The 17,809-nt window shown below is 43.8% G+C and overlaps 1 protein-coding gene across 1 annotated transcript in view; it reads left to right on the forward strand.

Annotated features, from left to right (window-relative positions):
• The window catches only part of Cwc22 (CWC22 spliceosome associated protein homolog), a 32,683-nt gene extending 29,050 nt beyond the window's left edge, over positions 1-3,633 (forward strand). The window contains exons 16-17 of the mRNA XM_057755667.1: positions 2-219; positions 2,833-3,633. Of these exons, the coding sequence (XP_057611650.1) occupies positions 2-219; positions 2,833-3,413 (799 nt within the window). The 3' untranslated portion in view covers positions 3,414-3,633. The remainder of the gene's footprint in view (position 1; positions 220-2,832) is intronic.
• The last annotated feature ends 14,176 nt before the right edge of the window (positions 3,634-17,809 follow it).

Here is a 17,809-nt window from a genome sequence, read left to right on the forward strand (position 1 = left end):
GGGATGAACTGCGAGAGCACCTGAAAAATACACCCAAGGTCATCATGACCCAGAAACCAGAAGCCGAGCAAAAGAAACCCGCCCTGACCTCGTCGTCTTCCGAGTCCTCCTCGGAGTCCCAGTCCTCTGACTCAGATTCCGACAGCAGCGAGAGCAGCTCAGACTCCTCCAGTGAAGGGGGCGGCTCCTCGTCCGACAGCAGTCAGAGCTCCGTCTCAGGTATCAGGCTCTGTTCCTAACAAGAGCAGGGCTCGTGGTGTCCATACTGAGGGCCGGTTTCAGTTGCTGCTTACTTATTGTGGTCATCATCTTTATTAATAGAGACGATCGTCTGTTATTGACACTGTTATTTCTGTCTTAGAAGCCTCCTCGTGGACACAGCTGGGGTTTAGTGATGCCCGAAGTACTCACGTTTGCATTCTAGTTTTTAGGTGCCTTCACAGTGCTTCATTGTCAGGGCACTTAGGGCTGTGTTTGTGCAGTCGAGCATTATGTGACTACTTAACATCATCTTGTTCATTGTGTAGCTCACCTGGGGCTTTGCTGTACCGAGCTCTCCCCCAGATCAAGGACTGGCACTTCAGAACTCCTTTGTTAGAACTCTTTCCTGTGCATCCTGTGCCTGCCAGCCTCCCCCATCCTCACGGCAGCAGCTGTTGTGATTAGTAATTCCATCCTTTAGTCTTGTGCAGCAAGCTCTCACAACATGGCTAACCTAGTCTCCTCACTACATAGCCCAGGGTGGCCTGGAGCTGCAGCCCCCCTCCCCTCGCCTCCCAGGTGCTGGGGTTTCAGCCGTACATCATGTCCAGCCTATGCCTCGTTTGTTTGCTGTTGGATGTTTTGTTTTATTTGCTTCTTGTAGTCTTATATGCAGTCTGGTCTGTTAATTTGGCAGGGGCTAGCCTTGAACCTGGTTCTCTCTGCCACTGCTTCCCAAGTGCTAGGTGTAGAGGCCTGTGCCGTAGTGCCTGTTTTAACTTTATAGTTATTAACTATGAACTCTTTAATATTTCTTTCATAATTGTGTTCATAAAATTTACCCATGTTATTGCGTTTATAGTTCATCCACAGTGGTTGCTGTACATACTCATACATGTCTCTGATGTCCTAGGTACTTCTATTAATAACCCTATATATACACATATACATATACATACATACATACATACATACATACATACATACATACATACATGCGGATAGTCCCTGTCTGGTCATATTGTACTCTTGGTTTCCCAACTTTACACTGATGTAAAAGCTGTATAGTCAACAGAGATAGGCTTGGAAGTTTGGATTCTCTCTCTTCCTGAGCTCCTGTGTGTAACTCTTCTGTGATTCCACCTGTAGGTTAATGTAAGCGTTCTGAACGTGCCAAACGGTGGCTTTTGTGATATGTCACATAACCTCATCCTGCATGTACATTCCTTTTTCAGCCCCATAGCTACAGATGTCACCGCTGCTGTAGGATGCATTTGGTTTTAGTAAAAATATCACCAGCTTTCTAAGTGATTATTCCAAGCTACACTCCCGACAACAGCGTATTGGCCATGCTTTTAATTTTAACCATCCTGGTTAATTTGTGATAATATTGACTTATATCTTTGATTTTAATTTGCATTTCCTTGATCACTAATGAAACTGAGCATAACGTTATTATTGGCCCTTTGGATATTACCTGTCTTGCTCAAATTTTGCTCTCTCCCCCTTTAAATTGGCATTCCTATTTTATTTTATTTTTGTTTTGTTTTTCCCCCTTATATTCATTCTCTCTCACTCTCCATCTATTATGTATAATATGTTGCAATGTGTTTATATATGTATATTTTAAGCAAATATTCACACTTATGTCTCTAGCCCTGTGAGGCCACCAGAGCCCTGCTGTCTTATTTTTTCCTTTAGCAGCAACCCTGGATCAGTAGACCGTCTTGGGGAATGTTGCAGCAACCCTGGATCAGTAGACTGTCTTGGAGAATGTTGCAACAACCCTGGATCAGTAGACCGTCTTGGGGATGCTGCAGCACAATGTAGCTTACCTCTTTTTCTGCACATCTGCCTTCCCCTGAATTTGGAGCCATTGATTCTTGTTTTGTTGGTTGGTTGGTTGGTTGGTTGGTTGGTTGGTGTTTTTTTAACCAAGTTCTTCATGTTTTTAATGCTCTAAAGTTTTATCTTGAGCTAATTTCATACTTACAGGAAAATGATAAAAGTCAGGAGATAGAATCCACATACGCCCTCTACCCAGCTCCCTCAGTGTCAGCTTCTCATATAAACAATGCAGTTATCAATGACACTATGGAAATGAACACTGCACAGTGCTATTAGCAGATCTCATTTGGATTTCACAAAGAGTAAAGCAATTGGTGAATGAGTCAGGACCCAAGACACCAGGGTCCTTTTCCTTCTTTGAGCACACTGTCTAACTCGTTGTAGGGAGTGGTTTTGGGGTGGGTGGCCATGTGTCATGTCTGTGTTCCAGGGCTGCCTGCAGCTAAGTTTCATCTGACAAGGCTCTCTTTGGGGTTAGAGGATATAAGTGGCATTTTACCATTCCTAATCACTTGATAGATTTATTTTTATATTTGCTATATTTATATTTTATATTTGCTATAGTTTATTGAAAGCTTTTATGAGAACTTGAAACTATAGTTACTTAATAACTAATAATGACATTTTAAAAATTATTCATCTTTTAAAATAGTCTTGCTTTAGGCTTTTCACTTTGGCTTCACATTAGTTTGCACAAATAAGTGTTCTTCAGTATATCAGTAAATGTTGTTAAATTATGAACTTAGATTAACATAAAGACTAACTATACTTTTTTATGTGCAGCTAAAGATACAAGAAAGAAGAGACAAGGGAAGACCAGAAATGAAGAAGTAGAGAAAGCAGCCAGGGTCCAGCAGACACGTGACAGGAGGAGAGAAGAAGGAAGGGAGGAGCAAAGGCACCAAGAAGGGAGGTCTGAGGGAGCAAGGTCTGAGAGACACAGAGCGCATGACTCCCGAAATGCTGACTGGAGGGATCCTGTAGCAAAGCCCATGGTGGACAGAAGGCTTCCTTCCCAAGAAAATAGTTACAGTAGAGTTCGGAATGGCCGAGACCAAGACGCGCACAGAGAGCTGCAAGACAAGCATGGTGAGCCAAAGAAGAAGCGACGAGAGAGAAGAGATTCTTTTTCTGAAAATGAGAAGCAAAGACCCCGGAGTCAGGACAGTGAGCGTGTCAGGAGGAAAGATCGTTCCAAGTCAAGGGACAGGAGCAGAAGACATTCGGGCCATGAGAGTGATGACGACAGGTGTCAGAATGGCGCTGAGAGACGATGGGAGAAGTCTAGCAGACACTCTGAACATTCTAGAGACTCCAAGAGAAACCAGGACCGGAGGAGAGAAAAGTCTCCGAGACAGAGATGATCCTGATGACAGCTGCACACGCCTTACTTCCCTTCCGACATCTTTTTACACTGATGGATTTTATAGAGAACTCTGTATAAAGGACCTCTTTGTATCTGTATATTTTGAAGATGTTTTCTTTTTGACATGTTTTATAATTGATGTATCTCAAAGTCCTCTGTAAAATCATAAAGGGTCTCAACAGAGGGACTTATGTTTTGTGAATAAAAGGAACAAATGCTCATTGAGTCGCTGATTTGTAAAACACTTTTCTATGTGTCTAATAACTTTAAATTAATAATTATTAGTGGCTTTTATATATAACTAAAGACCAAAAAAATAAATTCCATTTATTACAGTAGGGTATCTGACAGAGTTCAGCACTGTAGGTTTCTCTGCGCTGTTTGGGGGAGTGTGTCCTCCTCTTGAGAGATGCACTTGGGAGTGAGCCACAGGGCAGCCTAGTCCATCTCTTGAGCCTGCAGGAAAGTTCATAAGATCCTTATAGTTAGTGCTTATCAACTTAACATTCTGTCAAGGTGAGCTGATGTATATGTTTAATTTTAATTGGATTAGTGAGACATTTAAAAAGCATAGCCATGGGGTACATGAGCTGCCTGTGAAGCAATTCCTTTCTTTTTCTTTTTCTTTTTTTTTTTTTTTACTTGAATTGGAAGGATTTTCTTTATTGTAACTTCAGAATGTAGAAGCATAATAATTACTGTGGAGAGAGAACGTTCCCTTAGGTGGGCAGGTAGGTCTGTCTGGCACCCCGTGCTCAATGGGCTTCTTACACTTGTTCGCCTTGTTCATCAGGCCCATTCCAGCCAAAGTGTGGGTATTAAGAGTAGTGGGACCACTGTGGTAATGTTGAGCTTCTGGGCATACGCTGACTCGGAACGCCTAGTTTATTATCCAGAAACCTGAGCATGAGCAACGATACAGCCCGTAAAATGCATTTCTCCCTCAGAAAAGTGTTACTGACCCCGAAGTATTCCGTACAAGGGGTGATGGATATCAGTAGCCAAACATGAGAGCACCTGTCTCACAAAACCATAGCTGAGCAAACTGAATTTGAGGGGGGAGGTGTCCCTCTGAAGGAAGCAGATGCCGTCCACTTCCTTTAACTGGACATTGCTCTAGAGTAGACAAAACACTAGAAAACTTGGGGGGGGGGGTATTTTACTTCGTTTTAACTTTAATTCATGACTTTTAAATGTAATAATGAGAAGCATTCTTTTCTTTGAGTTCTTTTAAAAGGCGTGCTCACGCTAGCCGGCATCCAGCATAGGTACTGCAGCTGGGCGTGCTCACGCTAGCCAGTATCCTGCACACAGAAGAAATATAGATACTTTGCACACATTACATTTAGTTTCTCAGCTGCCTCGCCTGGACCTTCTGCTCCTCAGTGCCTGCTGTCTTTGCCACCCTCTGTGCTGTTACAGCTATGGCTGAAGAAATCTCTTCCGGAAGCCTGCTCCGACCGCTGCCCACCCAGCTCACCTGGCTTCAGCTGCTCTCCTCTAAATGCTCTTCTCAGAGCCCCTCATCTGCTCACTTGTTGGCACCGTGTCTCTTCATTCCCTTTGTTCTGCAGCCTGGTCCTTGGAACAGATGGAGAAATGATGGGCTAGGTTAGCTCTTCAAGGCAACCCTTTAGGGATGGGTTTTGTCTCCCAGAAGAGACTAGATCCCAAGACCTAGGCCAGCTTCCTTCCTAAGCAGATTGAAGGTGGCAGAACCTTTGCGGGACTGTTGACCAACAGCTCCTTTGCCTCCCTACATGAGCATAGGCACACTTCCTTTCTCTCCCTATTCTTCTGTAGGATCTTACAGCACTTACTTCACAAAGTTCTAGCCATGAAATAACGGCACCAAGTACGCACGATCCTCTCCTCTCCCCCATCATACAGGAAGGACTTAAAAGGAAAATGGAGCGCTTTGACTGGTTTTTTATGACCGCTGTCTTTCATCTGGCCTAAAATAGCGCTGAGCCTTCCCTTTTTCTTTTTAAATGGTAAAGTAGCCATATAGAAAGGGTGGCTTGGGGAGTTTGGGTGTGATGTGGGTGTGACAGAAGCAACTTCCTATCATTTTTCTTTTATTTCTTATATTTTAAATTCATTAAGATTTTGGGATGTTTACATCATTTAAGCTCAAACAACTTGATTCTTCTGCCATTTCACAATGATGCCAGAAAAAACTTTTATAATTACCGGTAAATTTTTTAGAATATTTTCTTCTAGTTTTGAGATTATAATTACCTTACTCCTTTCTTCCCTTTCCTTCTAAACCTTCCAATGGCCCTCTTTGCTCTCTTTCAAAACCATAACCTCTTTTTTTCATGTTATTGTACACGTCTATACACTTGTTTCTAAATATAACCTGCTCAGTCTGAATAATGTTAAATTGTATGTGTTTTCAGAGCTGACCATTTGGCATTGGATAACCAGTTGGCATGCCCTTCCCTGAAAGACTTCCTCCCAGTCTCAGTATTCCTGTTTGCTTGTAGTGCCTTGTGCAGGGTTGAAGTCTCGTGGGCCTTTTCCATACACGTCGGTACATCCACTGGCTGCTGAGACTTCATGGGTGTAGCCTCTGACATTGCTAGGAGGCACTGTCTCACAGCAAACTCCCTGGGTGAACTTTTGGTTCCTGACTTTAAAGTCTTATTTACATCTGCTGCTTATGCCATAGGGAGGAGAGCTGAGGGTCCAGTGTCACCCTAAGGAACATTCTCATTTCTGTGCACATTTCACCGAGACTCTCCGGACCCTATTCACACACGACTACACTGGCCTGTGTCCCTACTCTGACCCCTTGTCTCCCTGGCCTTGGATCTGATACAGCATTCTTCCACTCATGGCTCCCACGTTTTCCTCCCAAATGTCCTTGAAAGTTTTTGGAGCTTGTTGCAGTTCCCATTAGAATGCATGTTCTTTGAAGCTAGACATGTCTGCCATTGTTTCTGTTTACTAAAAATAAAAGCAAGGCAATCTTTCCGTCTGGACCACCGCCCCACCCGCCACATCCATGCTTTGCGATGAGCTGTAAACTCCAGTCTACCTCAGACCAGTTATACACAGGTGAAGTGTGGTTACTCAGTCACGGTCGCAGGCTCTGTATATCTGTGTGTACTGAGTCTGCCTAGATCAGAGGTGGTTGCGTTCAGGGGCAAAGACAGCTTTACACCCACTAGCCGTTACATCAATTGAACACTAGCAACTGGAAACTGCATATTTAAATCCAACTGGGTTTTTAGTCTCACCTTTACCCCTTTCTGGCCATAGATCTTTAGACAGTCCCTTTAACGTCTGTCTTTAATTTTATGTCGGCACGGTAATACATCCTTGGAGGACTAAGAAGTCACCGGAGCCCATCTAGTGAGTGAGTGTCTGGCATCAAGAGCTCTGTATTGTCATTACTGTCATTGTCACTAAGGATTACCTGATATCACGAGACTAGAACTTTCACAGACCAGTCCTTACGTGGGCTAGGTAGATCACACAGGTGGGACCAACCACATTAAGCAGCAAATCCAGGCAGCAGAATTTGCTCAGTTCCACCCGGTCCTGTACATCTGGAGGCTTGTCAGTGACTCCCTGTCTGATGTTAAAATTAAACAAGGTTTTTTTTTTTTTTTATGTTGTTTCTGTTAAGGTGAATTCACTGGTTGCTGATCCATGTATTATCAGATACAAAGACTGGGGAAATGGGATTGCATCTACTGGATCAGCTTTCCTCCTGGAAATGGAAACTATTGAATATTATCTTTGGGGTGATTTAGGGGATCTTATGAAGTGCATCCTCTATAGAGATGCCTATTTTGCTCAGCTGAAGCTTTCTCCCTAAAACTATGTTAAGGTCTATACAAACTGTTGTGTAGCTATTCCAGATGGAAACAGTGCCTCCTGGAGGGAAGATGGACTCAGCTTAAAAAGTTCTGAGATTCAGAGGGCACTTCCATGAGGTTATGTAAGCAGTGAAAAAATTACCCAGGAGGAGAATTCCTTCAGTGGAGCAGCCTGCAGGTTGAACAGGAAGCTCCAGCAATTCCACATTCAGGAGTTCTCACCCATGCTGAAGTGAACTTCCAGTGAGGTACCTATGCTTTTAGAGGGAGCTCGTGTTCCTCTAAATAACCTCACTATATGGGTTCACCAAGCCATCCTTGGCTAGAAGCTTTTCTTTGATTAGTGTTGTGTGACACTATAACCAGGAAGTGTGAAAAACATCCATCTGCACCCCCACACACATGCACATACCCCAGATTGGGACTCTACAATGAACAAAAATAAAGATACCTCCTAAATCCAACTTTGTGAACCAGTGAGTTTATTGTGGTTATGTTAGGGAAAAGGAATGATCCAAAACAGCTGTGTCACTCAAAGGCCACCCCGGCTTGGATGATGTCATGGTTCACAAAGGTAAAACCCTGAGGCTCACTGCACAAGTTGTGGGTAGCTTAACAGGTCAAAGAGTCTCTTCCAAGGAATCCAGTTCATCTGGTCTCTTACCTATTCACAGCAGACTTTTCTGCCCATCTAACTGTTGGAGAAGTGTTTTATGCACATTTTCAGTTTCAGGGAGTTCCTGAGCTTTCTGAGTTATGTACTTCCTGATTCTCGAGCACTCAAGCCTCTCTTTAGATCTTTGTGGGTCTTAATGAGCCTCCTTTAGAACTTCCTAAGTATGACTAGCTTCGGAGAAAATAGTTATGCAATAGTCTGGCACAGGTTCCCTATCTGGGTGAACAGATATTTCTTCAGGTCTCCTGGGAAAATATCACTCAACACATGGGAATCCCTGTAATGGCTGCATTGAGCAACTACCTTTCAACCTGAGCAAATGATTCTGGTGAATCTAGCAACTGAAGAATTCACTGACTTGAAAACCCAGGTCCCCTGTGCCCTCTAACTAGTTCTGCAGTAAGGTGTGGTCTAACCTGGAACATCCAGAATCCCTCACATTAGCTTTTCAATTTGGATCCTGAAACACGGGGTACTGTTTAAGGATATGCAGGGCAAGACGGGAGTTCAGTGGAGGATCATTGTCTAAACCTGAGGAAAATACAAGTTTGCCATGGAAGATCTGTAGCTCAAAGGGAAGCAGACATCCTCAAAGGAGGTCCCTGTATTGTTGGAACCTGAACTGAATCATATCTAAAACTAGACTCTCCAGTTACACGAGTCAGTGGATTCTGCCTCTGCAGGAGCTGCTTTTCTTGGGATTTGTACCACACGCACTGAGAGCCCCAGTTTAATGTGAATCCTCACTGGCACACAGATGGGGAGGATTTGGGTGGGGAACAGAGCTGCCCCTCTCTTACTCTAGTTTGTTTCTACCCTTCTCACTTCCTTCTGACCGCGAGTGGGAGTCGGTATAGTGCTGGCTATGAAAACACAGCCAAGACCTCTGGGTGCCTTCCATTCCTGTATGCAAACATCCAAGTGAGTAATTCTGCACGAGGATAATGGCTTGCTAGAAACCACTCTGCTATTTTTATAAATTACAGAGAACATCCTTCCTACAGAATTCTTCTAGAGCTTTGAAATGTACAGATGCAAGAAGTCAATTCACAAAACAAAACCTGCTTTAATACTACCAGTGAGGAGAGCTAAGTATGTATTCCGAAAGCTTTTAGGTGCAAGGTTTCAGAGCACAATGTCAACAGGTAGTGTGTGCCCCCATCTGCTATCAGATGAGCTGCTGAGGAGTAAAACTGAGCATTGCCAGTGTCTCACAGTCGCAGTGTCTGAAAAATCCCGCTCCACACATGCACGCAGTCCTTCTTTCCTAAAATGCAAGAAAGACGGGAAAAGGGAATGGACCACCATCCCTCAAGTTGGAGAATACTTTTGTCCATGTCATTATATTTCTGTCAAATGATGGAGTCCAGTGCTCATGGAAGTCATCCATAGAAGAAAGGGGAAGAAAAGTGTGCCTGGAGCCAAAGATGCTGTGCTCCAGATAACCCTCTCCATAGCTGCCAACCTGGTGTGTGTTGCTCCTTGAGGCCAACGCAGGTATCAGCAAAGGCTTAGGACACTAGAGGGCCAGACAGGGAGTGCTGAGAAAGAGTCTAAGTCCCGCAGATCACTCTCGGAGGTTAGCAGTTCAATGCTATATTTCCATGAGTCCAAGTTCAAATCTTCAACCCTGTGTAGCTGTTCAGAAAGCTTGTGATGGAGGGAAGAACAGAAGAAGACAGCCATTGTTTCTATTTATTGCTATGCAGAAAGCTTCAGTGGTTTAGCTTCAATGAGTCTTTAAGTCTGGGGTCAACTAATATTAACTGAGTTGTAGTTTTCACATGTAAGTATTTTATGGTAGAGCAGGAGAAAACATGGAGAATGCTTTGTTCTAAAACCATGAATACTAAAGTAAAGCCAAATGTATGCTTTAAAGTATGACAAAGAAGTCAGGGGTGGTGGTTCACACCTTTATTCCCAGCACTTGGGAGGCAGAGACAGGCAGAACTCTGGGTTTGAGGCCATCCTGGTCTACATAGCAAGTTCTAGGATGACGAGGACTACCCCGAGAAACCCTGTCTCAAAAAACAAACAAAAGTATGGCAAAGAAAATTGTATGTGTGAGCATGAGCCAGAGTTCACTCAAGTGATCTGGATGGCGAGGCTGGTGCCCCCTCTCTCTTCCACTATCCGTTCTCCATTCCATCTGTATCCTTCCCAAAGCTTCAAGGTTGGCTAAAAAGAACAGCTTTCCCCATTAGGGGAAGAAGGGGCATTCTTCAGGCTAGGGTGCACGAGGCACTGCATGCCCCTCTCGGAACCTCCAGAGCAGCCTCTAGAAAACTGCTTGACAGTAGTAGCCGTGAGTCAGCAACCGCACTCTCAGATACATATTAAAAATGCACACACGTGGGAACCAGAAGCCATGTACAAAGAGTATTCAGAATAACACTATTCATACCAGCCAAAGTTGGGAAACGGCCCAAATTTATGTTGTATTCATGTAATGGATATTATGCAGGAATGGATATGGTAAGACCATATTGCTAAATTCAACAACATGAATCAACCTAAAATCTATTCATAAATGTTGAATAGAGAAGCCAGATTCCTATGATTCCACTCTATATGTTCCCCTACATGAAAGTCTAAAACAACAAATAAGTCACAATAGTGATTATCTTTGGAGAGGATAGTGCTGGAGGAATGGTAAACAGGAATACTGAGGTGGTGGTGATGTTCTATTCCCAGATGTAGGTGTAAGTTAAACAGAGTATCCTTTTTGTATGAATTCATTGAGCTTAAGATTTATATACCTCCAGTTCTGTAGAAAAAGCCAGATAAAAGAGAGAAGTGTGCACAGCCACCAACGGTCAGCAGCTTACACATTCTTTCCAACTTGAACACATCTGGGATCATTGCCTCTCGCTAGCCATAAACCAAAGTGTGTGACAGAGATTACGGCATACTGGTTGAGGACTCTCACTCATAGCCTGCTTCCCTTCTGGGCTGCTTGCAGAAGTAAATATCTGAGTTCTACCACAGACAGACAAAAGATTCTTTGGAGACATTGGAGATTCATTGTCAGACTCAGCTGTGACACGGAACTAGCCAGGTGCTTTTCTGTGATGGTTCTCCTGCAAACTCATTGATTTCTAGGTCAGACAGTGTTGGGGGAGAGGAGCAGACAGCAACTCCAGTCGCACTGAAAGGGCAAGCCCAACACCAGAGGATTTTCAGAACAGAGGAAAGGTGGAGACTGAACTCTTCTAGAATGGACCGATGACAGGAACAAGACAATGTATACACAAAAACCAAACAACAACAAAACCTTAGGGACCCCAATTTACTCAAAATTAATTAAGTTAACTTTTCTGATACTAAACAGCATAATTCAGAGTAGGAAAGTTTGAGGTTTTAAACATTTATTCATCTGAGGTGGGACTGTAGATCAGTTAATAGAGTTCTTACTTAGCATGCATGGGTTTTACCACCAGCACCTTACAAAACCTGGTGTCGTGCCACATGCCTATAATCCCAGCACTTTGGGGAGCAGGCTGGAGGATCAGAAGTTCAAAATCAACCTTAGTTATATAACACGTTTGAGGCAAGTCTGTAATACATACCACCATCTCTAAAAACAAAAACCAAAAACAAAGGCACATCTATGACCTAGAATGAGGGAGTTATAGAAATAAAGCGTCAGAAAATTTACCATAAACTGTTCAGAGAGTCAGTGAAGACTGTGAATTCCATGGCTAGGGATGAGTTTAGAATCAGACAACTAACTGCATGCAGAGTGGACTGGAAGGCAGGAGCCAGGATGACAGACGTCAGGGTTAGAGACGTTGGAGAGGGACTACGGCATAGGGGAGTGACCTTCTATGGTAGACATAATCTCTCTGGTAGTCATAACGTTTCCGTTATACTGAAAGCAACTTCATCAAGAACAGATTGAGGGCCCTTGAGATCATACATAGTCCTGCATGGAGACAGAAGTAATGTGGACTTAGCTCAAGAGCTTGATATCGCAGAGCAGGTGTAAGAAACAGTCTTCTCTACTGAGATACATACTGTGGTTCTTGACCTCCGCCTGAAACACAGGATAGAGACTGTCAAGTGCTGTCCCAGCCCTACCAAGAACAAACTCAGGAACATTAAAAAAAAAACAAAACAAAAAAAACCCCCAAAAAAACAGTTTCAGTTCAATAGAAGAGAGCTGAGAACGCAAAAACTTAAACTAAAACCCAGAAAGTAAGAGAACACACTCAGCTGCTCCGTCCTCAAAGAACAGCTGGATCCGGCGGAAGTAGCTACAGATCTAGGATGATTTTTGCATATTTTAAAGCCCAAATACAAGCTAGCATGGTGACTCAGAAACCCCAAGAGTCCCTCATACAGGAAGACAGTTTGCTCCCCTCGGGTTTTTTCCACAGACCTTTTCTGGACGGGGGAGAAAAGGACAAGATAATGCAGAAATGTATTCATTTCCAAGAAGACGTCCACTAAACAACCTGTGTTCTCAGTCTGAGCAGCTAAAATAGAGATGAAGACACAGTCCTGTTGATTAAACCTCATGTGTGCTCCTTATGAGGTCCCAAAGACAAACCAAGATCAAATTCCACCAATATCCACCTGAGAAAACAACAGTTTATGAGGCTTACAGAGAAATGGGTGATGATGTGGGATTTCCTTCTATGCTCTGAATACCATTGGTTAATAAAGAAACTGTCTTAGGCTTGTGCAGGGCAGAATATAGGTAGGCAGGGAAAACTAAACTGAATGCTGGAAGAAAGAAGGGAGAGTCAAAAAATGCCATGTAGCCGCCACCTGGAACAGACATGCTAAAACCTTGCCAGTTTTATCTGGCGATACACAGATAAATAGAAATGGGTTAAATTAAGATGTAAGAGTTAGCCAATAAGAATCTAGAGCTAATGGGCCAAGCAGTGATTTAAATAATATAGTTTCGGTGTGGATATTTCAGAAGTCTGGGTAGCCGGGAACACACAAGCAACCTCCTACTACAGGGCGAGGAGTTAGGGCATGAGCAGACAAGACCTTAAAACAGCTGCTTTGGAAGGTCTGCAACCAGAAGGAATGGCTTCCCCATGGCTGTGTAAAAACAGTTACCCCTCATCCATCCCCACCTATATAGTCTATGACCTACCAGACAACCTGAGAGCACTTAGAGAAGAATCGCATATCGCTATTTGGGCATAGAGGTTAGATACTCAGTTGAGGGTCCCATAACAACCTCTATCCCCTCCGTCCAAGGAGGAAGATCTACAGTTAACAACCTAGCTGTGATGATCTTTAGGGATCAGAACATAAAGATAATCCTCCATAACAATACCTCTTCCTCTGGCTTTTACGGGCTTTGTTCTTCTTCCTTCAAAAGAAGGGCTCCTGAGCCTAGGGGGTTAAAATGGTTTGACTAATAATGGCCCCCATAGGCTCATATCTATGAATGCTTAGTCATCTGGGAGTGGCGCTAATTGAGAAGGATTGGAAAGTGTGGCCTTGTTGGAGGAAGGGTGTCTCTGGGAGTGGGCTTTGAGGTTTAAAAAGTCCAAGCCAGGCTCACTGTCTCTCTCCTCTGCTGGCTGCCGTTCTGGATGTAGAACTCTCAGCTCTTTCTCCAGCACCATGTCTGTCTGGTTACCACCTTGCTCCCCACCATGAGGATACTCGGCTAATCTTCTGAAAGTGGAAGCCAACCTCAGGTAAAAGCTTCCTCTCCTAAGTGTTGCCCTGGCCATTGCGTCTCTTCACAACAATAGAACATTGCCTAAGACAGGGGAGCACGTGTAGGTCTGATTATGCTCCCCCAATTTCAGTGAGGTACAAACCCCTCAAGCTTTTTCAGCATTATTTTGTCTCTGGAGGACGGTTGTTGACAAGTCTTAGCGATATTTCTTCTAATACAAAACAAGTGTGGGGAAGGATCATAGAAAACAGAAAACGATCCAGCTAGATAGAGCCTGCAGTAATAAACCATGATTGCAGACACCAGTGTGGGGAGCATTTCAGCGGGTACATCACTCACTTAAACAATAACCACTGTGTCCCCATTGAGCTGATGACTTTTCCAGTCACAAATTTCCTGCCCGTGGTGTAGGTGGTACGTCTGATTAGAAAACTGCTACTCTCCATAACCATTTCTGCTATTATGGCACTAGCCAGCACCTCTTGCCTGCCTCTTCCATCATGAAGCATGCACAATCCACAGTTGAGGAGAATTTTTGGGCTTAACTCTCCCTGGTGTGCTTAGTAGCAACTTTTGATACAGAAGCTAGCTCACAGAGAGGAGGCCTTCAGGTCAGTCTTACTTTTTTGGTTTTAGTTTTTCTCCAAGTCCTGCAATCAGTGTATGCAGCAACAAAATCTTACTGTTCAATTAGGGAATGCAACCAACAACAGTGCACGACAGTATTTACCTTTCTGAGTAGGGAGGTCTGGCTAGGGTTTCTGTGGCCAACCCTAGAGAGTTGCCGTCACCTTCCACCGCCACCATTGCTCCCACCCCCAGCTCTAAGATTCTCAAATGAAAACTTTGACTTCTAGGTGCATCGTTCCCTTTTCCTCTACAAGATACCCTTGTTTGCACCTCAACGTTTACAGACCCAGGCTCTTGCAGACTTTTCACCATCACCTTGGTGGGTAGCATCTGTGCCTTCCCCAGCCATAAAGCTCCCAAGAAGGTCACAGCGGCACCTGGCCTTTGTCCTCTTTGTGAATTGACACTTCATGCTTGTTCCCTCGGGTACCCTAACAAGCCTCAACAATGGGTTTCTAAATCTGCAGAACACTCAGAGGCCGTCATACCATCTATATTCCTAGAGGATAGCCAGAACAGGGCAACATTCTGAACCACCATCCCATAATGGATATTAACGTTACAAAGATAGCCTCCGTGAAGCACCCTGAATGCCCCCTGCCATCTGTTTCTAGCAAGCTTCAGGTGATTGCAGAAGTTCAGAACTACAAAGATTACTAAAGTCCAACATGAGCCTGGCCTAGTACGCATGAAAAGAGTCCATCCACTTGTACCAGTTGTCTACTCCACTGCTGTTCTCTTTAAATTGTTACGGCCCCTTGCGTCACGGCTGTCCAAATCAGCAGCTGCCACTCTGTCTTCCCAAGGGAATCCCGTTCCCTCCAGCACGGACTCTTTCACAGCTACGAAGGGATTTGATGGGGAATATTATTTTCAGGTGTGTGACTTGTTTACACCGCACTTGTTCAACTCTGTGAAGGTGTGTCACTGTGCCTGTCTAAAACAACTGATGGTCCCAATAAAGAGACAAATGGCCAAAGAGCGAGGCAGGAACAAGGATAGGAGGGGATGGCAGGCAGAGAGAATAAATAGGAGGAGAACTCTGAGCGAAGAGAACAAAGAAGAGCACAAGAACAAGGGGAGGAGGACATCATGGCCCAGCCACCCAGCCACCCAGCCAACCACAAGAAGGAAGTAAAGAAAGGTATACAGAAATAGAGAAAGATAAAAGCCTAGAGGCCAAAGAAATTTGGGATAATATAAGTTAAGAAACACTGGTTAGAAACAAGCCAAGTTAAGGTCGGACATTCATAAGTAACAAGCCTCTGTGTGTGTGATCTATTTGGGAGCTGGGTGGTGGGCCCCCGAAGAGTCTAAAAAGCCAAAATAGTAAAACATCACACAACAGGAACTTAGCTAAATCTCTGTTCCTCTAAGGAACTCTATCTGCTCCTTGGAGAGGCTGAAAAGCAAGTAACTCATCTCCTCTGCTTCTTGCATGTCTCCTGAGGCCTATGTGCCTCTTGTTGCCCCTCCTTAAAAACCCTTCTCCACCTGGCTCCTCCCAACCATTTCCTGTCAGTGAGCTGCTGACTCAGCCTCCTGACCATAAGTGAATTTTATTTAATCAAACCCATCTTTGCATCATCAAACAAATGTTCCAGAGCATAAACAAAAGTTACACACCTTAAAATACTATTCTACAACACTCAGCCAATCAATATTGAGTACAAAGCATGGACAGGCAGTGCTAACTTACCCTTTATATTCCTCATTTCCCTGGGCTGTTCCATTTCTATTTCCTGGCGGTCTTCCTTGAAGCCTCCTTGTATTTTCTCATGCTTGGTAAACTCAGTAGAGCCAACTCAACTGCTCTGCCTATGCAGGGACATGGGGCAATGAGGCTACACCTTCCATTACTACACCTGGGTTGTCACTGCGGCTAAAGCCACAGCTGCTGCCTGTCCAGTAACTACGGTAAGACACTGGGGAGGCCTTGGCTCAGCAAACCATCTTCACCCCTAGGAATAACTTTTTTGTTGGTAGGAAATACACTTTGCTTAGTCTGAGGGGGTAAAGACTCATCCCTGGGCCAGGCTTGATCCTCCACACCTGTGTTATTTTATGCTGAGGGCTTTCTGTGTACTGCTCCTCAGGTTTCCAGAAGTTCTTCAGTCAGGAGTTTGGGTTTCTGTCAGTTCTTTTTCCTGAGGAACTCCAGATCAACAGACATCCCCATATCCTGTAGCCTCACAATCTAGGCTATAAGAGATCATCTTATTGCTTGTTTAAAGCTTTTTCCAAGTTCCAGTGGTGAATATTCTTTGATTACCATGGCCTCTCTTAACAGATCATTACTAAAATTCCTGTCTTAACAAGCCATTCCACCAACTGGGGAACCAATGAGTTTATGAGGCTTTACAGGCAAAAGTGTCAGTGACCTTAAGGTAACCTAGTTAGAAGGTTTGTGCCCAGAAGTGATGATGGCTTCCCCATGGGCATGTAGAATAAACTCCAGTTTACCTCTCCCTATCTAAGTGCTCTAGCCTCTCTCTTAGCCCACATGTAATTAGGGCAGCATTGCATATAAATGGTTGGGAGGGGTGACTGGATGCTGAGGGGAGGTCCCATGACTCTCCCTACAATCCCAAGGCTGTACAAATCATGGCAGCAGGACATTGCAGCTGCCAGGATAATTAGAGAAAAATAACTCAGTATATGTCAAATGTTTACATGAAGAATCTCAGTTGCTTTGTTCATGTCAAATATTTCAAAACTGTTGTTTACAATGGAGTAGAGATTTTCTACAGTTTCAGAAAATACAAGAAGAATAAGTGTTTGCCAATTTGTTTCACGGGGCCAGTTTGTTCTCATAGTCTGACCAGAGAAGAACATTTGAGAAGAGAGAGTTACAGCCCATTACGCTTCCCTACAACAGCTATAGTGAGAGACTGGCTGTTCAACTCCAGCAAAGGGTGGGCCAGCAGAGGTGTCGCATAGGCGTGGCTTGAGAGGAAAGGCTATGACTGTTTGAAGAAATGTCTGAACGTTCTGTAGAAACAGTTAGACATATATTTACTTCACAATTCAACAATTCCACATCTAGGTACTTAATCCAAAAATAATTGAACATTATGCTCACCAAGCCTCACGACAACCTTCTTTGTCACAGCTAAACACTTCAATCAGCTTAGGTGGCCGGCAAAAATGACAAAATAAGTAAACAAACCATGGTATGCAATAGAAGGCTAGGGAAAAAAACAACCTCCTCCATCAACTCAGGAGAAGGAAGCAGGAACACAAGAAGTTCTAGGACAGCCTTCGTTAGAGAAAGCAATCTTTTTTCAAAGACAAAATACCCTCCAGAAAAAACATAAAACACACAAACAGAATAGAAAACATTGAAACAATTTATGGATGTACTTATTCTGAGTATATATGTCTGTGGCAAACAGCTCAGCAGAAAACATTTTGAAACCACATGCTCAATGAAAGAAGGCAGGCACAGTCACAACAGTGGTTCTGCCGGGCTTAGGGTAGCTGTAGGAAGGGGCACGGGGAGGTTTCTCAGGGGATGAAAGAACTGTGTATCTTTACAGGTTTAGGGATTACACAGGCATATGCCTATATAATCTGTCCATCAAGATAGATCAGACTGTATGCTT

The sequence above is a fragment of the Chionomys nivalis genome, chromosome 22 (genome assembly GCF_950005125.1).
Source record: "Chionomys nivalis chromosome 22, mChiNiv1.1, whole genome shotgun sequence".
Taxonomy (NCBI): Eukaryota; Metazoa; Chordata; class Mammalia; order Rodentia; family Cricetidae; genus Chionomys; species Chionomys nivalis.